The 26,536-nt window shown below is 38.7% G+C and overlaps 1 protein-coding gene across 2 annotated transcripts in view; it reads right to left on the bottom strand.

The window, feature by feature from the left end:
- CRB1 (crumbs cell polarity complex component 1) overlaps window positions 1-26,536 on the bottom strand; it is a 97,211-nt gene that overhangs the window by 12,014 nt on the left and 58,661 nt on the right. For both annotated transcript variants that reach the window (XM_027671941.1, XM_027671942.1), the window contains exons 6-11: window positions 24,831-25,784; window positions 20,822-21,372; window positions 20,264-20,429; window positions 16,797-17,703; window positions 15,685-15,813; window positions 12,589-12,715 (exon numbers count right to left, since the gene is read on the bottom strand). In XM_027671941.1, the coding sequence (XP_027527742.1) occupies window positions 12,589-12,715; window positions 15,685-15,813; window positions 16,797-17,703; window positions 20,264-20,429; window positions 20,822-21,372; window positions 24,831-25,784 (2,834 nt within the window). The remainder of the gene's footprint in view (window positions 1-12,588; window positions 12,716-15,684; window positions 15,814-16,796; window positions 17,704-20,263; window positions 20,430-20,821; window positions 21,373-24,830; window positions 25,785-26,536) is intronic.

Here is a 26,536-nt window from a genome sequence, read left to right as displayed (position 1 = left end):
TAACTAGAGGATTAATTTTGATCTCCTCAACACAGGCTGAAAGTAGCATTTTCTGCAGTGCATAGAGTCAGGTCAAAATCCATCCTGCAGGTGTAAGGTATTTCTGATGCAAGCCCCCTTTGAGTCCACCTATCTCAGACACTGGAGTTCTGCACTGTTGAACAGGCAGCCTAAGCTGTTCTTCCTTCTCAGCTCCATCCTTGGTGCCTTACTTCTTAAATAGCAGTTTTCAGTTTGGAGAGCCCCTTTAAAGCAGGCCTTCTGTCAGAGAGGGAAACTGAAGCATCAAATAGAGACACAATTAGCTAATGATTAGTCACGCAACCCATGGTAGAAATGGTAATTGAATTTAATCTGTTCATCCTGCCCAAACACTGCCTGCACGATACCCATGGTCTGTCACACCAGGGCAGTGCAGCCCCACCAAGGCTCTAGCATTCCCTTTGCAATGAGAACTAGCAAGGTCTGGCTTAGGGTGTACCTCCAGTCTCTGCCTAGCTGGTGTTTGTACGCTTGAGGCATGAAGCCCTGAGCAAGAAAACTCGAGCCTGACAGGTAGTCTTTCATGGAGCTATTGCAATCAGACATTTTTACTGTATGACATTTCTTTTTTGAAGTGTGGCATTCTCTGTTGTTTAAACCACAGGAATATTGCACTTGCACTGGTAATGAATCACTCCTATGTACCTGCTACAGGCTTATAGTCTAAACTTAGTCTAAACTCACATTTCCACATAAACTGACCTGTTGTTATTTATTGCCTGAGCACCAGGACAGATGCTTTTTCCCAGGCTGGCTGGTCAGTCACTCCTCTTGGGCAAATGCCCTTGAGTGCACTCCTTACTCCTATGTGCCTGAGGGCTCAGCTCCATGCCCTGTGGGACTAGTACAGATTAAAGACTGCTGAAGGGTCTTGCTTTGATTCTGCATATTCTCAGATATTGAAAGGATCTGGCTCCATCAGTCTCGTTACCTGTAACTGCCTCAAGTCAACAGTGACCAACAGTTTGTTAAAGTATCTGGCTGTGCTTGTGTTGCACTGTTTGGAGATAGTTCATCCTCTGTCAAAATTCCACTGGGAAGTCTCACAGACCTGACACTTTGCTTGTTGGCTATCTTTACTTTTTATACCACAAATAAACCATTTAATTCAACTAATAACTTAATCAGGGATTTCCAAGATGCTTCTTTATGGCTCCGAGTAATTCTTCTGATTGATACTTACGTGCTTCCTTAAAATATTCCCAACCTCATATGTATTTCAATATCAGTAAGGTAACCATGAAATAAAGCACGTTATATATCATTCTGGCAGAAGTGTCAAACATTAGTGTTTTCTCCTGGAAGAATACCCCTGCTTCCTCCATCTTCAGTAGTTTTGGGAGAGGGTAGAAAAGCAGTGACCATGAGCTAGGAATTTTCAACTCAAAAGTTTCTTGAGATGAAATAAGTTGTTTCAGAGTTCTGAGTCCAGGCCAGTTGCACTCTGACCAGCCTGAGTGCTTCTCCAAGGTAGTACTGAATGGAAATATAGCTTCCATGCCTACTTCATCTAGAGAACATCACTGTTTTGGAGACTGTTGTTTACCAGCAGGTTATACCAATAATGCTTTAGTATTTTAGAGTGTTATGACTAAAATATCATTGAGTAGATTGTGGTCTCTCTGTCCAGTTCCTAGTGAAGAACAAGATAATAACAATTCTGTACCTTACAGATGTGCCATAAGCATTCACTTAAAATAACGAAGTTATTCTTACTGTGTTAAGATACAGCCCAAGTGTTCAGTACTGCCCCCATCTGTTTGATTTTTACAAATCCATTTTACTTATAATTTTCCTATTTGTGTCATTTCATTTCCCTGAGTATCACTTTATGCTTCCAGGATCTCCTTCAGAATCACCTTTTTTGATGGTTTTCAATAATGATAGGTAACACTGACTGCACTGAGGGTTTTTTGGGGCTCATCTCTGGCTTCCCCGAGATCCTCAGCACCAGTGAGGTTCCCTGACAATATCTCTTACTGGAAGGATGGGGAAAATTTTGGATGGGGATGATAACTTCCAAACCTGTAGAAAGTGACAGAAGACACCACTTTTTACCAGTGGGTTTAGGTCTACTAGAAAGGATGTGTTACATTTTCATACGTATAGAAACCAAACATTTTCTTTTGGCATGAATGACTTTTGTGTTTGATTAAAGGAAACAATAAAATAAGGAAGGACCAAATGGACTTTTCCATGGGACACAGCACAGTCTCTTGTCTGGCTCTGGTGTGCAACATGCTGATCAGTTCACAAAATGGTAAGCTTTGGGAAAAAAAAAGGTAACAGTTACATCACTGTATAAACTCTGTGGAGGAGTTGGATGCCTACGCTGGCATTTCACTGAGAGGTTAGGGTTAGCCAAGGTAAGAGGACTAAATGTTAGGCTTTGTGAATACAAACTGAAAGAAACCACGCAAAAGATGTGATGTTGCCAGGCCCTTCCAGGGCCTGGTCTCTGGTTCCTCATTGATTTTAGCTAGGAGCAGGTTTGGGATTTTTTCTGGGTTTGGGGGGTTGTTTTTGGTTTGTTTTTTGGTTTAGGTTTTTTTGTGTTCCAGGATTAGCTGGTCCTAGGTGTCAGCCAGGCTAACTGTGTTCAGACCATGCATGCCTTTCCTGGATAACTGGCAAAAAGTCAACAGGGGAGAAAAAGTCGTGTTACAGGATGATGAGGGAAGCAACTGCACCTTTAATTTCACTTGGAAATGATTACTGCTTGGAGAAGAGGGAACAGAGGGTCCTGTCCCTTGGGGGATAAGAAGAGCACAGCGTGAGTGTTACCAGTGCTGCACCAGACAGAAAGGGAAATATTCCCATTTATTTCTGTAATGGATAAATTAGACCCCAAACTATTAATGTGCTTAAGAATCAACAGAATCCCTACCCTAGCATTTCACAGGGACCACAAACAACCAAAGCTGCCTGCAGTGGTGCAGAATCTGTTCACTCTAAAAAATTGCAAAGATTTGTAAAGCTGCTGATTTTCTTGACCTTAAATTACAGCATTATCACATTTTTTACTTCAGTGCTCTTATTCTTCTTGAAAAATGAATAGTCTGTTCTACCAAATATTGTTTGAATAAATTTGAGGACTGTTGTATTTGCTGCACAGTTAGATTGGTAAAAAGCTCAGATATTTGTATAACAAGCTCTGCCTTTCATTTAAATGGCTCTCTGTATCAAAACACATAAACGTTCTTGATCTTTTGAAATCAGCATGTTTTTCAGATCCTCTGGAACAGGAATTATTTTATTTCTTTTTAGTGGAAAAAATAGTCTATAAACCTAGCGAAGTGTTTAATTTTTTTCAGACATTATTAGGAATGGAGTCTCATTTCAAGAACTGAAAAACAGTCTGCAGAAGAATATACTTTACAAGCAGAGTTTATCAAGAGATACTTAGGCAGATTAACATGCCAGCTTGTTTTATCTGGAAGCATCATAATTCATGGACATTTGATAGTAATCTTAAGCACATGATTAGTTTCCAAGGCATCAACACTATCCTGTAAGAAATATTTGTAGGAGTTCAAATCAAGGACTGTGGTTCCCATTCAGACACCTGAATAATGGGTAGATTTTCAGAAGTGCTTAATCTGTCATACCTGGGAAATCTCCATAATTACCTTTTATCTGGTCCTAATCCAATGATAAATTCCCTGTAAAACTTCACACCCATGTTTCAGTTCTGTCGATTTTAGAGAAGAGAGCAAACATTGAATCCCAAGATACTGCTGCTACCACACACTCACTGTGAGATAAGTTACCTTTTCCATGTCATACTCCTTAGCTTCTGCCCAGTTTCCTTTTCATGAGTACTCAAGTGAAAGCCCAGACTATATTTTTCAGCTTGAAAGGGAGGTTGAATTTTCTTTTCTTTAGAAATGTTTGGTCAATTTAGCTATTTGGAATTTATGGAATCAAAACAGATTTATGGTCTCGTTTCACTCAGTATCTATATTTTTTATATATCCATTTTTTTTTAAATCCATGTTTTTTTAAAAAACAAGTTTTAAAAATTACTGCTGAACATAGTTTTGTTTCCATTTTCAGTGGAAAACAGACACTAAAAAACAAACAAAAGATTTTTTCAATGCTTGCAGCAAAATAGTTTTCTTATCAATTGTATTTTAAGAGGCAAAGTAAATGGAAACATGTAAGATTTCAGCATTAGATCACAGCAATACCGGAATTACCAAAATGTTCACTCATGTTTAGATAGTCCTTAAGAAGAGATCAGTTACTGTTTATCTACAGAGATAATCTACAGAGACAAAAATATTTGTTCCTGCTTTAAAAAAAAAAAAGGAAAAAAGAGAAAAGTTGAGTATATTTTTTATATTTATAACTTAATTGTTCTAAAGCAATTTTCAGAATATCTTCCCTCAGTGCTGCATTATTTCAAGAGAGGGAAAAAAAGATAAAAGAGAAGAGGACATTGTCTCATCAGTCATATGAGGAAAAAAAAGGACATAAAATTTAGTATCTGAACAACGCTTGCAGTGCATGAATGTGTTATAAAGTGAGCAATGACTGAAGTAAATGCCCATGTGATGTGAATGTGAGTCTACAGGGAAAACATCAGAAGGTGAGAAAAGGGAAGACAATGCCATTACAACAGAAAGGATGGTGTACAGACAAAATGTGTTAGTCTGAATACTAAACATGTTATGTGAGTCCTGTACTTGAGCTGATTCCTCTACTGCAGAGTGTTATGCTGTCATATGTCATCTGGGCTCCCTTTTCTGCTTATATTTACCATGCACATTAAATATTCAACTGCTTCTCACTGATGCATGCAGTAATCCTGGCCTTGTGAAGAGCTTTCTTGTCTTTCCCAGCTAAGACACATCAGATAACCTTATTGTCTTTGCATCCTAATGCTTTTGTACCTTATGTTGTGACACACATTAAATGTGTTCCTTGCAATATCCTTTTAGAAGTTTTAGTTAAATCCTGTGTTTTGAATAGAGACTAATAGAAAATAGCAGAGGGTATTGAGGCGTTGTTCTGCTCTGAAAAACAACTGTAAAAATGGCATTGTGACATTTCCAATGAGTTCCAGAGCAGAGCTGCTCGTTTTACAAATCTAAAGATGTTTCTTCTTACACCACATTTGACCTGGCACAGGAATAAAGCTGAGCTTTCCCTGGCTCCTACTGTCAGTGGTAACAATTCTACCACGATGGGTGATCTACAACCACACGAGTGACATAGAACCAAATAAACTCCAGCTTTTTCCCAGCTCAGTTATGCTGATCCTGCTAGGCTAATAAAAATAACAAAAATTTACTTCAGATGATGGAATAACATTATTTCAATAGCCTATCATCACACTGTATTAAATTTACCTGTGCTGTACAGTTCTTTTCTCCAAATAGTTGCCATGATGAGGGTTTTCTCAAAGTAAGGTGTTACAGAGGATAAATCAGAAGTACCAGGAAATACCTTTTATGCTTCCAGCAGCAACCTCACAGGATGGAAGTTACAGGGCCCAGACCAGGTTTTTCCTTTCCCCAGTCTGCTCCTTGTCTAGGTCTTTGGAGTGTCGGGAAAGCTGATAGCAGAGCTATCAGAGATATCTTCTGCCCATTGATAGTTCTGCTATCCCAAGGCTTGCTTGGGGAGGAATGGCAGCAGGAATGTGTCATGGGCTGGCTATGCTGACCATGGGTGCTGGAAGCTGAGGGCATCAGTTTTGAACTGGAGTTCAGTCCTCTCTAAGCACTGCTGGCTTCAGTCTGATGTTAGAGCACACTCATGAGTGGTTTCAAATACCCCTGATTTCATGAGGTTGTATTCACAAGGCAAGCACCTCAACCACAGTGGAAATAGCTAAGCGGGACAGGGAATTTCAGAAAAATGGATTAATGCTGAAAATATTATACTGTACATGCTGGTCTTTTTCAACAGGCTGCTAGAGCTCTGGAGAAGACAAAAGACAGAAGATACAAACGTGCTCACTTACTAAGACATCAGTCTGATGCTCCCCAACAGCTTGACCTGATCTTGCTGCCTGGAGTCCTGGGTTGTTCGACCGCCCTATATGAGGAGAACCTGGAGCTGACCTCCATGCTCACCTTCTGTGGGTTGTGACAGATGCAATAAGCTTGTCAGTGAGCTGGGGCACCCACAGCTCCTCAGCTGGTGCTGTGGAGGTGCAGTAGGTGAGTGGCTTTTCTGAAAATCAGGGTGGCAGTACAGCTTTACTTCTTCATTTTCTCACATTTCCTAGGCTGGCAGCTGAATATTACTGTCTTAGTGTTGTCAAAATTGAGCATTCAAGCTTAAACTAAGAATAAAAAATATCATATTGCCTTAAGATATATTTTAATATGAATTTTTTTTTAATCTTGTGTCGTATTTTTTGTCCATATATAGCTCTTAAAGTCTTCTTTAAGACTGGAAGGTCTAGCAACTTCTTTGCTTACATGGAGGCTGAAATGTGTATGTGAGCAAAAATCTGGGGCAGAATTGTTCAATTTGAAGGTGTTTCCAATATTGCTACCCTATTTTTCTGTTATTTCTACCCTAATTTCACAACAAACTCTGAAGTGTGAAAGTGTCTTAGCCATCTGCAGTAGGAAAGAGCATAAATTCAGGACAAGAACAAATCTATACTGAGGACAAAGAGAACAGAGTGCTTTCAAATTTTTGCAATCTCAAGACAGAAGCTGATGGGAATACTGGCTCAGAACTGGTGCAGTGTGGAAACTAACTTGCATGACTGTATTTGTCATTAGATTGCTCTATAGGTCTTGAAAATAATGTACTGTTTATATTTCTGTGTATGAGGTACGAGATATATATGTATACGTATGTATACAAGATATATACAAGAGCAAGACATACAGGTAAAGCCATGGTGAGATTGGGCGAAAACAGTGTAGTTGTTACATTCCTGATGTCCACATCTTTTAGTCAAATGATAATTATCCATTAATAGCCTCATAAGTATGAATATGTAAATAGCTATTGAATGCATTATTCATGAATCACCAGGCATTAATTATTGTAATTAAGTATCATTTGCTACGCTCATATTACTAACCCTTCCAGTTAATGAATACATTAGCTAATCACTGTAGAGCAGATTCAATCAAAATTCCGTGTGTCTGTGCTATGGAAGCCTGAGAGAGTTTTATTGAATTTAGATTCAATATTGAACATACCTTACATGCTTATCAGTGTATTTTTAATGACATTAAATGTGAATCGTAACCTTCAGTGCATGATGCTTGTCCTTGTGCCCAGGAGGATGGATTGGTACCAGCTGGAAGTGTATGTGAAAGCAGCAGTGGTGCAGCTCTGTGAACTAAAGAGAACTTCAATTCTGGGACATGAAATCCACCACCCCTTTCAAGTATCACATATATTCACGTGTACAACAGGAGAGGGTGTGCTTTGTGAGGAAGTGCTATCCCAAAGGTGCTGCTGATGACCATGTTCAAGAAACAATTTCAAAGTATGGAGGGAGCTGTTCACCAAGTCTGTGCTTTTTGCCAGCACCAGCAGAACACAGCGCTGCAGGGTGTGCTCCTGAGTCTAATGGGGCCTTGGGGCACGCTTCAAACACAAGGTAAAACGAACAACCAAACCCTGTTTTTTGTTTTTACTCCCTGGAAATCTATTTAAAGTAATAGTAGTCTCAGTAACATAGAAAAAAGATTTGTTGAAGGGGTTTTTTCATTGCCTTTTAAGGTTATAGTTCTTAGGACCAGGCTTTGTGGTTCTTGAAGTAGAAATTTTGAATAATTTATTGCAAATGAAAGTTCCCTTCTTTTTAGGAGAATCACTAACTCAAGATTAAAATATGTAAATTCAAGTGCTGAAGGTTAAAAGATACAAGTAAAGTGCCCTCTTGGCTGAACTTCTGGCTGTCAGACCAGGAAAAATATTTGCAACAAAAGAATGAAACTTTATTTCATCACTGCTAGTTTGAAGCAGATTTCTTCCTATTTTTAGGTTCATATGCACTGAGTAAATGATTGGATCTGGTTTCTTCAGTAATCTGGGAGTAAGGGAATATAAAAAAAGCATACATCATCAAGAGTATTTTCAAATGCACAAACACATGGGCTCTTTATAGTTAAAGTTGTGATAAGATACTGCTGGCAGAGTTCAGGTTGTACCTGCAGAGGAGGGTCAGTCAGAGCCTGTTTTTGTAAGGAAGGGCCAGAAGTAGAAATGGTCAATAAAGCAAATCTACCATTCCCTGTATATACGTCCTCAGTGGAATACCTCTCGTGTATTTGCCAAACACAGTAAAAGATATGCTTTCATTTGTCCCACAGCTGATGCAAATCCCTTTGCTCTCCCTTCCATCACTGCTGTCTTTCCTTTCTTTTTAGAAATCTTAATTCTGCCTCAAGCCCAAACACTGTTACTTATCATTACCCAGCTTTCTGAATGACAGTCACTGGCATCTGAAAAACAGTTTGAATTGTAGTATCATAAAGGGATCCATTACACATAATACCAGTACTGAGCATCACAAACCATACCCCTTGTGTCCCTCATCTAATTCTGAGTATATTAAGATGATGGTTTCCCAAGCTCTTTTTAATGCCCAAAGTGGTAGGAGTGTGTTTTTAATTTTTTCCTTTTTTTTTTTTTTATGAATAGTGAGATTTCCACAAAAGCATGAACTCAACATGGAGTTCATGTTCTAAATAAAAAAAAAATCAACCATCAAAAGATCTGCAGTACAATTGCAACATTGGAGATGTATGAAGATTTCGCTGTTATAACTTAATTTTAAATATGAATAATGGCCTTTTAAACCCCTTGAATTCTAAAAAATCTTAGCAAATGGATGTGTTTACAAAAAGATTAGTGCTTAGAGTTAATATTTCTCCAGCTATTTTTTAATGTTTGCTTCTAGACCTGTTTCCCTTTAGTTGTCTGACACCTGTCAGAACACCTTTTTGAACACCTGTTCAAAAAAATATAGAAGAAAGTTATTTAAATCAATCTGGAATTTGTTTGTTTATTTTTTAACTTTTAAAACTAAAAACATCAAGTCTGTTCTCCACTGGGTGTGTTGGAAGAGCTCTGAGTGTGACAGGTCCAGCCTATGGGCCACGATGGCTCGGTGAGAAGGGATGACCCAGCAAAAATTGGGCAACAAAGACCTTGTGATGCCCATCAGTTTTCTCAGTAGTGACTGTGCCTAAGGAGGAGCCAAGCAATAAGAGTCGCTTTAAGCCACGTGGATAAAATCTGCTCCTCTCTGAATTGTTGCTGTGGGGGCTTGTTAATTTAGTTGTGCTCTGTACGGTACCAAGAGCTACCTGGCAGAGGTAATTGCCCTGAGGGGTAACACAGCACTGCAGCTGGGGTAGTTCAAGTGGCTGGAGAGCTTTTCTTGGGAAGCACCTGCCTGGCCTGGCAGTGCCAGCACTCCTGGAGAATGCACCGGGATGAGTTAGCCTCGGGTTTTGTGTGGTGTTCCTCTGAAGTGCAAGTGTTCAGAAAACATGGCACACTGAAAGCAAATGAACAGAGACAACAGCAGAAAATGAGGAGCAGACGTAAAGAGACAAAGGCAGAAGGTTTATTTTGTGTATAAAGGTAGGAAAGTTATGTACACGTGCACGATGTAGTTGAGGATACAGAAGTACAAAGAGAAAAGGAGCAACATTTCTGAGGTCAGGGGATGTTTCATGATGACAAGGCATTAGAGGAAGGAAAGAATTCATTTACAGGTGAGCGTATTCAGTAAAAGAGTGAAGTCTGCTAATATAATCTAGATTAATAACTTGCATATTGCTGTAAATTCATATAAAACTTGTACTTTATATTGTATGTACACTCATATCAAGTTTCTAGTATTGAAAGAGTTTTGGAATCTCTATGCAAATGTGTTCTTTGTTTTTCACATTATGTTATATAGCTATATAGCTTTAGTGGGACAGATGCACTGTTGTTACATGTATTATTTCTACCTTTCTTCACCATTAGTACTAGGAAGAAATTTCTGCTTAACGTAGTGTGTCCTGTAGTGTATATTCTATAAAGTACATAACAGTTCAATTTAATTATGTGGAAGCTGAATTAAGCCCAGTGAGAAAAAAAACCAAAACAACAAAACAAACTTTATTGTGATTTTCTTAATTTTAATTATTAAAAAAAAAACTTTGGTTTGGTGTAGTGGCAGCAGTCTCTTTCATTTGGATTTTTAAAATTTCTTCTTTCTTTGCCTCTAGTTAGCGTTCTGAAATATGATAACTTTCATTTCAAGTTATTTGTGTTTAAATTTTTCATTTTTTATTTCAATAATACTGCACTGAGTAATGTTTTTAGCTATGATTAAATGAAAGCTACAGCTTGGAATAAAGTTCCCAGCATAATATGTTACTGTTTTAAATTTTTCCATATGAAAGAAAATGGACAGAACTCTAAATAAGGTGAATGTTCTCATTTTGTTTTGTCATTGATATTTTGAACCCAAAGGCAAACATTTCACACATAAATATTGATTTCATTAAAAAAAAAATTAAAAAAAAAAGATGAAAGCAACCCAAAACATAAGTTTGACCTAATTGTTTTATCTGGAGTAAAAAGCAATTTTCCAAAAATATATTTTCATTGGGAAAAAAAAATATCCAAAATGTAGTTTGGTTTGTTTTTTTTTCTCTTTGCCAGTGTTCTACAATTCCCAGTATTACATGTGATTCCCAGTAAGTAAGATAACTAAGCCCTACATCTGATAGAATATACATTTTTGTTTCTGACCCTGCTACATTAATTTCATCTTTGGTGCTGGAACATGCATTCCCATGTAGTGTTTATTGACTGCTTTCAAAGAGAAAAGGATTTTTTTGCTAGATTATTATTTTTATATATATATTAGGTTTTTTTAATTAAGAAATTAACAAGAAAATTGCCCCATTCACTTTTCGGGTATGATAAAGACAGTAAAGAAATTATCCTTGAATACAATTATTATAAGTAAATATATTGTGCTTAATTTTTATACTAAGGCAGATGCTTGAAACAGAAATATGTGACATAGCACAGGGATGAATCACATTTTTTCCCACAAATGCATAGAAAAGTTTGTTCAGTTTTTTTCCTCCCCCTGAAAATAGGAGTAGGCTTTTTAATAGCACAGACGTTGCTGCAATTGTGCAATGAATGGTATTCAGAGAAATAACAGAATTTGGGACATTTATGAAAGTGGAAAAAAAACCTCAGAAGTCAGATCCACTTGCAGGGGCTTCTGCTATATCCTTCACATCTCACTTATATACTATCTTAATAATAAACCACCACCTTATACATGCTTATTCTTTTGAATCCTCATTCAAGGACACTATTCAAATGAGTAAGAGTACAGAATTTATGCAAATATGATAATGAGTGCCCAAAGGGGTGGTTTCATCATTCATTAATAGGAGATTTTTACCTTAAAGAATTGTTAGAAAACCAAAACTAAAAAAAAAATTTACTTTTTACTACTGTTTTGTATTTAAAAATGTATTTGAGTTGTGTCTGCACTCTCAAAGGCAGCTACACAGATATTTTGCTATCTTTTGCTAAACTTCCTGTGTTTATAATTTTCAGGTCCCTTATTTTCATTCTTTTAAGAATCCACGGACAACCGATCAACTGAATTACCTTGCTTGCTTCCTAAGAAGGAAAAGTCCCATAATTTTTGTCTGATGACACTCATCTATTATCAATAACACAGATTTACCTAAAGTTGTAGAAATCTTTAAATAAACAACAAATCAATGATTTTCACATCCGAGGTACTTACTGGGCCTTTCTTGAAAAGGGAACGATGGTAAAGACTGAGATGGTTGTATTTTATCTCAGAATAATATATTGGAGGTGTACAGGCTACTGGAGCAGAGGATCAGGATTAGTGATATCAGTGCAGGATTGCCACTAATTCAAATAGAAGTGGGAGCCTCCTCAGCAGGTTGTCAGTTGCTAATCCAAACCATTATCTAATTATCCAAAAATATCCTACACAATTTCACAGGCGCGAGACCTAACTGTCCAAGAAACAGCAATGAACGTGGTGTGTGACATAAAGATAGTGACCATCTGTAAGATTTGATGTAAAATTAACCTTATTGAAGGCAGTGGATCTTTGTCACTCTATTGTTGCAATAGAGTTTGAATGCCACCATCAGTAAATCTGACAGTTCTTGTTAACGTGAATTGCCTGTTGGTGTGTCCCGGTGTCACCCTGTGGCAGTGCCTATGCAGTGAAATGCTCCAGTGAAGGTGGGATGAAACACTTTTTAACATTTACTAGCATTTATTCTAAAACTAAGTGATTAATAGAAAACCATTCAAAGAAATATAAAACAAGTTTCAAAACTCTGATATTTGTATTGCTTTGCTAAGTTATTTGGTCAAGGCATCTTCTCCTGCAGTAAAAGACAAAACTTTAAAGACTGCTTAGTAGTCTTCCTGGTCACCCCACTCGACTGCTGGTTCATCATCCATTCGTAGAATAAGATAGGAGAGAAGCTGAAAGAGATTCTGCCACAACAATAAAGAGACAAAAAAGGAGAGGTCGCTTACATCTATCTCACAGCGTTCCCCAGCATAGTTCACGTCGCAGAGGCAGTGGAACTTGTTGAGTAGGTTCTGGCAGAGGCCCCCGTTCAGACATGGGTCAGAGCTGCACTCATCTATGTCCTTTTCACACCTAGAGGAAAGACTGCAAATTCTAAGCCTCCGAAATTACGAATCAAATGCGTCAGACAGACATATTTTTAATTCAAAAACTTTTGGGGGAAGGGAGAGGAAGATGCTCTGGGGCATATTTCCACATGTGTTTATGATTTTATTAACTACCTGATTAGCCACACTCAAATCCTGAACTTCCTGTATTATTTTCAAACACAGATAGTTAAGCAGGCAATTTCATATCTGTAAAGCATTTCATGGTTAATGGTGCTTAGCAAGGTGTAATGAAAGCTTGTGTATGATTTTAGAGCTAACTCTGGCACAAGTCCTGCTGACAGCTTGCTTATCCTTTTCATTGTTCCAGGAAGCCGAGGGCACATTTTCCTTCTCAGTAATCTGGATATAAGTCAAACAAATGTGTGTTTTTCCCAGCTGAGTGCTCCTGGAAATATTCACCTGCCTGTTTTTTTTTTTTCCCTTTTATTTTTTTCCCCTCAATTTGGAATATCAGCAGATTCCAGCACAACCTTCTACCCGGTCTCTCTGAGATGGGCCCCAAAAATGGTAAGAATGGTGTAGAGCAGGCTTTTAAAAGCCTTAATATGTATCATCAAATGTTTTTCAGTTAATTCTGATGATAAAGGAGATTTGAGTTCTCATAATTTCTCAAGGTGACCAATGGAAGGATAATAAGGAATGTGTAAAATTGTCTGAAAGCTACTAATGATTTGGTGATTTTGTCCTCTGACAATGCTCCCTTATAATTCCCTGCTCCCTTCCATCAAATAATGCTAACAGTTAATCCTAATTTTTCCAGATAAAAATGCAGGTTTATTCTTAAAGAAGAATGTGAGAAACTTCCTCTCAGTTATAAGGAATTGCTTTGTTCAATCATATTCTTAACCGTGCAGTAGAAGTTTAGTGTTACATCAGAGAAGGGCAGTTTTTTATTAAACACTTTTACTTTATTAATCTCAAAAAATTTTTCAATGGCTTCTTTAAATGGTAAATTATATTCATGTATTTCAAACAGCTAAAGTATTTATCCAATGTATAAAAATTGTATAGCTATGAACTTACTTATGCAAATTAAAAAAAAACCCAACAACCCCTCAAATCTTCCAGGGAACCAGGCACCTGAATCCAACTAATATTCAGGAACATTTAAAGGCCTGACTCCCTTTAGGTAATTTTGAATGTCCCAGACTGAATTAAATGAAAAATTTGTTTTCAAGAGACAGCTCTGTCTCCTTTTATGAAAAGTAATATTTTCATATTTCCCTTTCTACCTGCTATTAAGTTTATTGGGCTTTTGTGTGTGTGTGTGTGTGATCCCAAGTCAATTGATTGGCATAGAAAGATACTGTTTTCTCTATACAGTGCATCAGTGGCTTTTTAGGGGATGAAATATTGTCTTAAAGGAAAATACCTGCTTTATCAATCTAATACATAAATCTACAGAGACATTTGGTTTTAATTTTGTTATTAACTGATACATTTGAATTTGTTCTGGAAAAAAAAAAGAAGGGGTGAAATTTTCTCATTTGATATACTAAGGCCTCCAACTACAGAAGTACCACCGGTTTATGGTTTGGCAGCCTGAAGGAAAATAGGACAAACAGTCAACTTTAGACATTGGAGAAGAATGTCTGGCTGTGATAGTCAGTTAGCGTGTGCCTCGCTTGGTGCATGGCCGTGTTCAATACGAGAATCACGGGAACCATAAAATAGAGATTATTGCCAGCCAGTGGGATGGATGTAAGGAACACTCATTCCCAAAGCTGTAGTTAGCAAATTGCCTGGCAGGGGAAGGAAGAAGGAAAAAAATAATTTCCTTCTACCTTAAACTCCCAAGAAATATACACAGTGAAGAAGTATCTATGAATATGCTTTTACTTCTTAAAATTTCATTTTATTTTATTTTTTTCACCTCTGCTGAATGTTGTGAGGTGGCACAAAGACAACCCTGCTGTTACCAGTGCAGCGCAGATGTGTCTGCCGACAACACTGTGCGTTGAGTGGGTGGGAATTTTCATTTCACCTGTCTTTTATACCTTAATGTACTCTTTTCACAAAATCAGTGGGCTCATAGGTTTTTGAAAGAACAAAAACCTTTTGTTGAAAACTTCTCTGTGTTATAGCTTGCTCCAGTTGCACTCTTGGATATTATACTTGGATGTAATTCTAGTTTCACTAGGAGTACATACGGTATTTCCTTTCTCACTTTCCAAAAGATGCCCTTACCTGTTCAGACCACAACAATGCCTTCCTACATTTTTACAGCCCCTAATGCCCCGAGTCTGTCAGCCCTCCCTCCAGAGCAGGTAATTAAATTGCAAAACATGCTACAAGATGATACAAATTTCACTGTGAGGAAGGTCCCTCTGTTTCAGGCTAAACAATAACATGTAAAAAGTGTTTCTTAACCTCTTCTAAAAATAATAATTCTGTTTTCACACTTCAGCATTCAGTAAGAAAGTAGTGAGCTGCAATACCACCAGGTGTGTCACCTCATCCCATAGATTGTATATTCGCAACACATACATGTGAAAATCAAACAGCTTTGCATATTCAGGTGTCAGTGTATGTAGCTAATTTACACAGATGAGCAGGGTATGTGTGTTTATGTGTCCCCACCTATAGAAAGATAACATTCTAGAGTGCCATACAAAAATTTGGCACAGATTAAAAAAAAGGCACAGAGAAGCAAGCATTAAATGCTGTTTAAGAACTAATACCTTGCTCTGGAGTTACTGGTGCTACATTGGACTGAGTCTTGCTGTATTCATTTGTGATTTTTGTCTAAGTAAAACTGCTTTACTTCGGATCCTCAAAGTCACTCAAGCAAGGAACTGCTACACTTAAACATCTGCCTTGTCTGTATTTCTGCAGGAGGGCAAAACCCCTATGGCTGTTACCCTCAGGACTCTTTTAGAACAGCTTGTGGAAGAATTGCTCCACAAAGATCTGCAGGACAAAGCATCTCACCGTTCTCCAACAAATCCCGGCAGGCACGCACAGGTCAGCTCACCACCCAGGTCAGTGCAGTTGCCGTAGTTGAAACATGTGAGGTTTCTCTCTTCGTTCCCACAAACTGTATATGGTAATCTTCTATATCTAGGTAAAGAAGAAGGCAACAGCAGTTATTTGCACTTTCCTTGTTTCTGGATGTCTCGTGCTCTCTCAGCTGAAGCAGGGGAGCAATGCTCTTACGGACTGGGATATTGTCTGAAAGATTGACAGCAGCAACTGAGATTTGAGACTCACAGAACATGTATTGCTGAACTTTTTTAATTTGATGAATTTAGTATCATTCTAGTTACATTACTAATGTGGCTCTATGAGATACCTGGACAGGATTTTGCCTTCTCTGAGAGCAATGGGACATGCTTAGAAGGGAGAAGTTTATGGTGTGCAGAGAAGGGCAGCAAAAGGCAAGAGAGGCCAGGTAAGAGTCTGCAGCCTTTCCAGAGAAGAATCTGAGATGAATAAGAAACAGTCATGAGAGGAGTGTCGGAAGTGATGGAAAAAGGGACTGCGTGGTGTTTGTAGCCACCAGGAAAACTGGGCTGAGAGCAAGCTGAGAGGAGAAGACCCACTTAGCAAAGATGCTGTGCATGAGGAAAAATCTTCTTTGCCAGCCTTCCTATTGTTATTTTCTCTTACCCACCAACTCCGAATTTCTTTATTTATAGTTCTAGAGCTCTATTTCTCTAATAAAAATATAGTTTTAGAGATTTAAAAACCTTAAAATATTTTTCTAAAAATACATGTATTTTCAAGCTCTGGATGACTTGTAATCCTGTCATCAGAGAGCTTGTAGGACCAATGCTGGCAGCAGAACAACAGAGCTATGCCTTGTTCCCTCTGCCCTTGCCTCATCAGTCTCTGCCTGAGCTGCCAGCACTTCAACCTCAGTCCACATCTAATTGATCCATACAGCTTTCTGTATTGCAGAGTCCTTATACACTGACTCTGCAGCCATAACTAATATATAGTTACATGCCTAACACCTGTGTTTAAAACTGAGATATCAGTGATGTAATAACCCTTCAGAAGAGACTTGACAAAATTGTATGGATCAGCTTTGTTTATAGTACCTGCAAAATCTTCCAGTGAAGTTAGCAGCACACAGGCAGGAGTATCCATTAATCCCATCAACGCAGGTGGCCCCGTTTGCACACTGGTGGCCAAGACAGTTGTCTATGTCCTCTTCACAGCTTTCCCCTGTGTAACCAGGTTCACAACTGCACTCGTAAGAGGTGACCCCATCGGTGCAGTTTCCATGAATGCAGGGGTTTGAGGAGCATTCATCAATGTTGACCTCGCAATGGCTGCCAGTGTATCCATCAGGACATGTGCAACGGTAGGAAGTGTACAAGTCCTCACATGTCCCCTCGTGCATACAGGGATCTGAGCTGCAGACATCTACCTGCAAACAGCCAGTACGAGCAGCGTTTGCAGATATTTTGAGAAATTGCTCCTCTTGAGGTTTTTTAGTAGGGATGTCAGCATTTTCAAAGTATGAGAGATAAATGCCACTGATGTCTATGGTGCTCATACATCCTCGCAGGCCATCCAGACTGTCAAAAGCCTTGTCAGCCACATAGATGTCTGTCTCTTCTCTTAAAAAGTTGAGGGTTCCTGCAGCAGCTGTGCTAGTTGCAGTGTCTTTTTTGTTATCTATATCCATGTGCCATCTAGAGGACTGGGACAGGGGCTCTACCATGGAAACCACCACTTGATGCCATTTCCCATCACTCACAGGCACTGCACTAGCAAGGGTCAGCCTATAAAAGCTGTTGCCGCTTTGTAATTGAAAAAGTAACTTGGAGTTGTGAATACTGATGATAACATACTCCGGCTCCTTCTCCGCATACAGCAGGATCACGTCAGTGTCCCTAGTTCGAAAGCCAAACACGATATTGGTGAGGTCTCTGCTGATTTTTCCGTTGCTTCTGTAAAATATCGCACTGCTCCGGCCACTAAACACTGCATTAGCAAGACCTGTGCAAAGATAATAATTGAGAAACCAGGCCAACTTTAAACCAATACCTGTGGAACAATATCTCTCCATGGTCCCTGTCATGTAAGTCCTTTTGGGTTTGCTGAAAAACAATCAAATTCCACCAGTGATTCAGTTATCCCTGTCTGCCTCTTATGACTATGGAAATTACAGGGCAGTGCCAGTATCAGCTATACTGACATCAAAAGTGTGCTGTTTTGCATCATCTCAAGTCAACACTCTAATATACAATTCTACATTAGTGTCATCTCTGTATTTCAAAAGAAGACATACATTTGTCATTTTATATTTCTTCCCTAAGTACAGGCATCTAGTTATTCCTCATGACAGATCTGGACCGGGTGAACATTTCTTCTCTATTCTTTTTTTTCCTAGGTGTTTCTTAAGATTTTTTAGAAAGGATTTGTTTGGATCCCAATTTACTCTCACTGATGCAAAAGGATGAATTTAATTGAAGTTAGTTGACAAATAGCCCCCTTGAAATCCATGTAAGAGGAGCCATGCCTGTCACATTTAAGGCCAGCTTCTCCTGCTGTGTAGGCTCTGCCACAGCCCTGCTGACAGCAGTGAGCCTGTGCTGGTGGGACTGGGAGGGCAGCAGCACTCAACTTGCACTGCTGTGAGTGAAAATTGATGGGCTACGTTGTGGCAGTTTTATGGACATCTTCACAAAGGTATTTGACATCATTCATTAGCATGGTTTCTACTAAAATGCACTAACTCACTGGGCTGTAAATTTACACGTTCTGAGATTTATGAGGATTATAGACAGGGAGGACAGACAGGAAGGAATGTCTTCTGTCTGTATTTCAGAAAAAATTAGCTTTGAAAGATCCTAGAACTGAGATAAGGTGGGTTTCTGAACTATCTGTGTAAGTGTTGAGGAAAAGAACCCCAGGGAGTCCCAGTGTGAAGTTATTGACTGTATATCCTGATACTAAGGCAGCAGAGGTGTAACTAAATTTCCTGGTGCATCAAATGTAGTGTCTTTCTCATAAAAAAAGTTTTCTCAGAGGAAATCGTACTAAAAATCAGCCAGAGTTTTTCCAAGTTATTTCTGATTTTTTAAAAAATCTCTTACAAAGCAGCTGAGTTTTTTAAGCTCATAAAGCTAAATTACCACTGTAGAACTCTTACAAAGTCCTGAGCACAGCAAGCTGCCTTGATGTGCTTTTACTCTCAGCCGTGCCACTGGGCATACAGTTTTGCTGTTACTTAATGTTCCCCACATCAGCTTCTTGTAATGTTTTGTTCTCTTTTATGGAGCATATGCCTTCCAAAAGGGCTTGCTAATCGTAAATATCTAGGTGGAACTGTGGCCACAGCCCCTGAAAAACAGCTTTTTTGCTGCCTTGGCTTAAAATTGTATCCAGAGCAGTGGACACCAGGCTGGCACAGAACTCACTGGCCAGGAAAGCTTTTATTACCATCTGTTGAACAAGAAGTTTATCCTGTAGCTAAGAATACAATTAGTTTAAAATGCAGCTCTACACTGCAGGAACGTTAGAATATCTATTACGGAAACTCCCTACTGTTGCCTCATAAACCAGCACAGAAATCTTAAAGTGATGACCTTGAGATATTGAAAGTGTAAATGACCTTGAGTATAGCAGAAGGAAACAGTTCAGATACTTTTCCCTTTGCTGCCTCAATGTTCATGTTCTACCACAATATGCAATAGTAAATTTTATGAGAGAACATATATTGATGTTACCATTAAAGCCATCTATGAGAGAAGGTGCAATTATTCTAATTTCAGTTATAAAATTGAACAAGTCCTGCAATGCTGATTCTAACAATCTTCATAAAAATAGCATCATATTAATCTGTCTATGATAGTCTTTTGTTGACCAACCTTCTCATTCCTAAAACTAAGCCATTCTAACAGCTTCAGTCAGATTGCAAAAAGAAAAAATATTTCTTCAAGATCCTTACTTGCTTTTTTTAATTCCACTCCAGAGTGGGAAGGAGAAGGAAAGAGATATGCAGGGTGGCTAATGATCTAAAGACAGCTAATGCTCATCAGTGTCCAAATAGGCTGTTTGGTGTGCAGGTGCCTCTTATGAACACACTAGTTGAGTAATTGTTCTGCTGGTGTTGAGGTGACTTTCTTCAAAGCTATTGAAGATTTAAGAAAATCAAATGATGTAATGTATGTTATGTATCTTGTCTTTTCAGGAAGATGGAGAACATCCTAAGGTTAATCCAGCACTGGATACCCTCTTATCTCTTTGCAGTGGTAGTATGAGGGGTACACTCACACTGGCAATGTACTATTGTACAACAAGTTGTGCTGAATAAGTAAACATCAAAGGTCCTGTAAACATTAGTGTCTGAGTCAGGGTGTCGGTCTGACAATTTCTGGGCTTGGTAGGGCAGACTCTTCCCATTAACCTTACTTAAAATTGACATAGTTATTATTTTAATACAGAAATAACATTTGAATGAACTTCAGAGGCAGTGAATATTTAGTTTCAAGGCAATGCTGATGAAAATTTTGCTGATCTCCAAATATGATTGGAATAACTGAAATGTACCTACATTCAAATCCTTGGTGCACCAGCTGGCATTGTGCTTCATGAGGACAGGGCCCAAGCTCACACCACTTAACTTCCTCGCATGCCTTCCCCACTGTGTTGGGGGGGCATGTGCAAGTGAAGTCATCCCAGATTGAATAGCACACACCACCGTTGTGGCAAGGGTTGGACTATGGGGAAAGAGAAGAGATAACCTAAGTATGAATAAAGTTTGGTGGCCTCCCAACTCTAGGGATGGGGGATTGTTTGGCAAAAAGGAGTTTTCTGTTTATTTCAGATGGAAACTGATAAAGACGAGTACTATGACAGCACAGTGTGTTTAATAATTGGTGAAAAACAGTATTTCAACCTTAAAATAGTTTAATTCTCCCCTATGCATATACATTTTCCTGATGATATTGATCATATGTAGCATCACTCAACAAAATCTGCTCCTTTTAGCATTTTCACTTGTTTTCCTAGGATGTCATTATAATCAAATAATGTGTGGAAACATAAAAAAAAATAAAATAAATTTCCCATTATAAATATGTGAAAATGCTCTGAAAAATGTCGTTCTTACCTTGCAGAGGTTGTCACCAGTGCAGCCTTGGGTGACATTAATAAGGGTTCGGTTGATAAGAGAATTCGGTGGATTGGTGATGGGAAAGAATTCCAGCGGCTGGTTATTCACTCTTACATCTTGGATACAGCCTTTGAAATACCTGCCATTTCTATCAGTTTCTTTGTTGTCTGGTAGGCCTCCAATGTAAAGAATATCCTTACTTTGGATGGTTAGTAGTGGAGTAGATATAAAGCCTATGTAGTGAGAGGACTGGAACAATTCCATCTTATTTGGTTCTATTTTTAATGTTATTAAGTAAAAGTTTCCATCGTTCACAAAGTGTTTTCCTAATAACTTAATGGAATTTAGAGCTGACATTGTGAGTTTCCCACCTTCCAAATAGACTTGTATGTAGAGGTAAGTACTGTTTCTCAAAGCCAGTAACAAGCCAGAAGACTTGCGTGTTCGGACAAACATTGATATGATGAAGTTCTCATTCTGAGTGGCATCAATGGAAAAAGCAGCATAGCTTGAGGAGTCCTCAGATCCAAACCGGCCTGGAATGTACTCTTGAGGTTGGAGATATGGGAGGGGGAAAAAAAAAAGGAAGAAAAATAAAATAGTTAGGGCTAAGCAACAAGGGGGCCAATGCAACAATCAAATGACTACTTATAGTAATGTTTATGTATGGTAGTAAGATGTGCTTGTATTTATGGATGAACAGAGATTTGATCCAGCTGTAAATAGCTTCTATTTGAAAATTCGTGTTGGCCTCCATGGCCATAGCATTAAGCCCCTGTACAGGACCAGATGTTATATTACTGGGCATATTTTTCCCCTTTATCATGTGCTGTGTAATGCTGTGTTTTCAAGTGGTTAAACAAGGACAGATTTCTATAGTTTCTGGATTGGTCCTCAGAAAGATCATTTTGGAAAGAACCTAGCTGCTTTGATCCTCTGATGACCATGGAAGTTACCGTAATTCTGGAATTTTGTGATATTTTTTGCACAGATTCCAACTGCAGAAAGCTGATCGTCAAACCCTTCTTGCATAAATAGGGCACCTACGTGGTGCTGCACGGGCTCCCCAGTTCTCTGCCAGACTTTTTGTTCCTGGGGCTCAAGATATGCTCATATACATCAACTTTTATCCAGTTATGAATCCTGCTAAGTCCTGTGATTGCCCATCGTGCTGTGGTGTCATGGTGGAAAAATGATCCTACATCAAGTGAACTTTCTTTATTTTATGCTTATCAATTAAAATGATTAAACCAAAACCATCTGTCTCTCTCCCTTACTCCTTATTTTCAGTAATGATTTTCAGACTTGTAAGGATACAAAATACGTAGCCAAAACTGTATTTTATTCTGATGAATCATCTCCTTAAAAAACAACAAAGTGTTTCTATTTTTGCACTGTAAGTTTTGTGATCTTGTCCTCAATATTATAGACTTCCTGCCTAAGCAATTTCAAGAGCTATTTTTAATATATCAAATTCATAGAAAGAATAAACCAAGCTTTTGTTTTTAAATGCTCACATAGCTAAAGATTCAGTCCTCTGTTGTGCAGTAAAACTCCTAGAGTGAGATCTCATAGGCAAACTTTCTGCCTGCAGCACTACTTTTTATTATGACTACATTAAAAACCCAATGAAAATAGGGACGGACTGTGAAGCCCCAACAGACCCTTAATGACCACACTGCACTACCATGTGGTATGATCATATTATTTAGCAACAGGAATAAATCCTAACTTGTTTCTAAACAGACAATTTCATAATTAAATTTGAACTAGTTTATTTCTGTTAATAACATTTCCTATGTATCTACATCTACTTATTAAACTCTTCTATGTAGAAATAAATACGTGTTGAAATTGGTGTTTTGAGGCATTAAGTCAGTTTAAGTTATATGTTCTCTGTAAGGGGGTACCAGAGACTGAAACACTTTTTCATGAGGGTAAAAAGAAAATTTCTGCTGGAATGAGGATTCCACAACTGCAATATTAGAAAGAACCATTAATCTTTGAAAAGGTATTTCGTGTTTACAATGGCTTTGTTACATTTCTCTCTATTTATAAATATACACATATATCATCAATCTGATCTGTTTGATGGGATGAATCACCTTGGTCAATATTAACCTCTTGGGTCACAACATCTGGATGCTGATCAAAATGAGTCAACATCTGTTTGTTATTTTGTATATGTAGAGAAAATATTGCCTCTTGTCAATTAAATACTTGGCAGCAACTTTTCTTCAGAATGACACCAACATTTCTTATGTTATCCTTTACCACAAGTCTCTCCCACTCTGCCTTTTAAGAAACCTGCCACAGTCTTTTAAATATGGCATATATCTAGAACCTATGTATCAAAATGGCACAGTGCCATGATTAGCAAGGAATATTGTGGTCAGCAGGAAAAAAAAAAAGGCATTGCTTTCTAACCATTCTCAACAGTTCTAATGCCAGTATAAGCCACTCCTGGCCCTGACTGGTTTTAATTTTGCTTCATATAAGGAGGCAAACATATTCACCAGATGTTGTCCTATACTGCAAAGTTGCCTTCCAAATCTTTGGATAAATTACAGCTAGACTTCAAAGAAGTCTGTTACAATTACCTCTCAGACTTTGTCATTTTGCAATAAAGCCAAAAAGAAAAACTATTGAAAGGTATTGATAAGTATTAGGTATAGCATACAAAATGAAATTGTATTTAAACATTTTGAAATGTATTTGGAGCCACAGCTTTCTGCAGCAATGCATTCAATAAGCCCCTGAGGCCAGTTGTTGAGCTGATGTAAATCAATGTAGCTTCCCTGGCGGCACTGCAGCCATGCCAGTTTACACCAGTTTAGGATCTGTCCGTTCCAATCTGACCATGGCACTGCTGTTGTGCTTAATTTTTTCCAGCCCACTTGGCAAACATATCTACATAAATATACGTATGTATGTATACGTGTATGTACGTATGTATTTCCTGCTCCCTAAACATTGCCCTGTTGACCATGTGTGGATGGTTAGTAAGGGGACAGCAGCAAGGGCGCTGCATGGAAGAGTCCTGTACAGTTTTCCTAAACAAAACCGCTTGTTTGAAATTCCTAAAACTTTATCTGAGGAAGAATTGCGGAGTTCACCCCAGAATGTTCCTGAGAGTTGCTGTGTTTACAGCTCCAGAGGGCTTCACCCACCAGATGCAGTATAGCTGAGAGTTGGGCAGGGACCTCCTGTTGTCCTTCCACTTTGCCTCAGCCTGCACTTGGAAAGATCATCTGTAGCAGGGAAGGTGCTACAGGCATCTACAGCTTTCGTATTCCTACCCATCACTGCCACAGAGGCTGTTTGCTGAGGTGTGCTCTTCTGTTCCCTCACACAGGGACATGTTTCCCTCTGGTCCCCGTTCAGCTCCCTGGGAATTGCTGCCTGCGCTAGCGATTGTCCAGCACTGTCTTAGGACAACTGAGAGATGAATGGCCCCTGTCTCCAGCCACTGAAGCTCTGCCTGCTGCTTGGGCTAATCAGATTAAGCTAATAGTATAATCTCATTAATTTTTTAAAATTGGAATCTCTCTTTTTTTAACTTGCAGTACTTTTGCTTGCCTGTCGTTGCCTTAAATGAGTCTCTTTATAAAAGCCTAGAGAGCTTGAGGATAAAATTTTCAAAGAATGCTTTGAAAATAAGTCTTAAACTCCAATTGACTTGGTTGCTTTCTAAATTTTACTCAGCATGGATAACCTCCAGTGAACTACAGTTTTTCGGAGTTTATGGAGTGCTAAGACCACTAGAAAGATTTTAAAACAAGATGAGTGGAATCCACCACTTTAGCCTGACTTTTTTCGTCAGGCTGAAAACCAACCTTCCCAAGAAAATAACTAGAGAATAGCAAAGGTGTGCTACTGCTAACCTCTTGCACTTTCTTACCAGTTGACAGTAAGCTCCGGAGATCCTAAGGGTCATACCATTTCATCACCAGGTAAACAGTTTCAGCACTCACTTAAAACACAAATACCAGCAGCACTCCCTTACCTGTTGCACAGTCTGGCCCTGTGTACGGCCGGTAGCAGTCGCAGTGGTAGCTCAGCCACAGGTTGGTGCAGCGTCCCCTGTTCTGACAAGGGTGGGTGTCACACCAGTCCTTTTTAGCACATCCTATCCTGACATTTAAAGATGACTCAGATGATACATTCTCTGGAGTAATAACATTCAAGTCTATTTCAATATCCTGAAGACAGCCTACAAATGAAGGTGCAGAATGTATGTTATAGGTGTTAGGCAGAGAGTTGCTGCTAACGTTCCCCACTGGTAAGCCGCCCAGAAACGTGCTCTGAAATGCAAGCATCACAGGATTGCTATCTATCTTAGCAGATGTTTTATTGAGACAGGATTCTACACAAGAGCTGTCAAGCAAATTTAGAATAACAGCTCTTGCCAAGGTTACCTCCACTGAATGCCATTCTCCATCACTGACATTATGTGGAATATGCAAAAGGGCCTGTGGCTGATTATTGACTTGCACGGACAAGTGTAAGTAGCCATTCAGTAACTCCAGCTTCGCAAATGTACTTTTCTCCCCTCGGTAAAACAGAAAAGCTGTGGGTTGCACAGTTTGAAACCTCAGGTTTATATTATAGAAAAAATCCTTTTTATGGGTCAGGGGATTCTTCAACAAAAGGAAACTGTTTCCTTGAAAAGAAAACGTGGTTATGGTTTCACAGTGTATTCCAGTATACCCAGGTGAGCATATGCAGCTGAATCCGTGTTGGCCATTTTTTAAATGTGGGATGCAGATTCCGTTGTTTTGGCATTGATGGTCAGTACAACCATGAAGAACTTCTGTACAGTTCCAGCCACCATAAAAAATCCCTTCTTTGTCTGCAGGTGGGCAATGGCAAGTGTAATTCCCAGGAAAATTCTCACAGATTCCACCATTTTGGCAAGGGTTCATGTAACATTCATTGATGTCTTCATCACAGTGAGTACCTGAAGAATAAACAAAGAATGAGGCATTCTGGTTTGAATAACTGAAGCCCAAAATAACTCTTTTAATAACATGTGTTTTATTAAATTATCTTTTATTAGACGGGAATGCCTTGATAAAATAGATGATTGTCTGACAAGTATAACATCTGTTAAATATAAAATTACATTCATTTGTCATGGTTTCCTTGTGCAGAGTATTATATAAACACCTTATTGATAATCACACTTTGGAGAAAAGAACCAAACAAATGGACAGTTTTGATATGGATAATGTGATGAAATTAAGATAGACATCATCAGATGCGATCAAGAAATTGTTTCCCACATTTCCTGAGGTAGAAATTTAGAATGCTTTGTGAGGAACTGAATTGTTTATCACATACAAAAAACCAAGAATTGTTGCTTAATTCCTATCCATTATATAGTATGCTGATGAGCTGGAGTATGATCTGCTGGTCTTTCCCTCTTTTTCATGTTTGTTCAAACAGTATAGGAATTACAGACTAGTATTCCTGGTCCCATATGAAACAACTTGGAGCAACAGTCTTCAAGCGAGAGTCACAGGACTTACAAGTGATATATGATATGGTGGGTCAGACTGAAAAGTGGGTGAACATGCTGTAAATGTATGTACAGCCAGCTGGCTGTCTGAAGAACAAAATTCCCAGTGTGAGCAGGGAGATGCACAGTGTGTTAATAAGAAATCCAAAGAGCTTAAACCTACTGATGGCCTGGGTAAGATGTACCCCACC

Source organism: Neopelma chrysocephalum, unplaced genomic scaffold (assembly GCF_003984885.1).
Source record: "Neopelma chrysocephalum unplaced genomic scaffold, ASM398488v2 Primary Assembly neopelma1_97222, whole genome shotgun sequence".
In the NCBI taxonomy this organism is placed as follows: domain Eukaryota; kingdom Metazoa; phylum Chordata; class Aves; order Passeriformes; family Pipridae; genus Neopelma; species Neopelma chrysocephalum.
The sequence above is the reverse complement of the archived record's forward strand: the minus strand, read 5'-3'. Positions and strand labels throughout refer to the sequence as shown.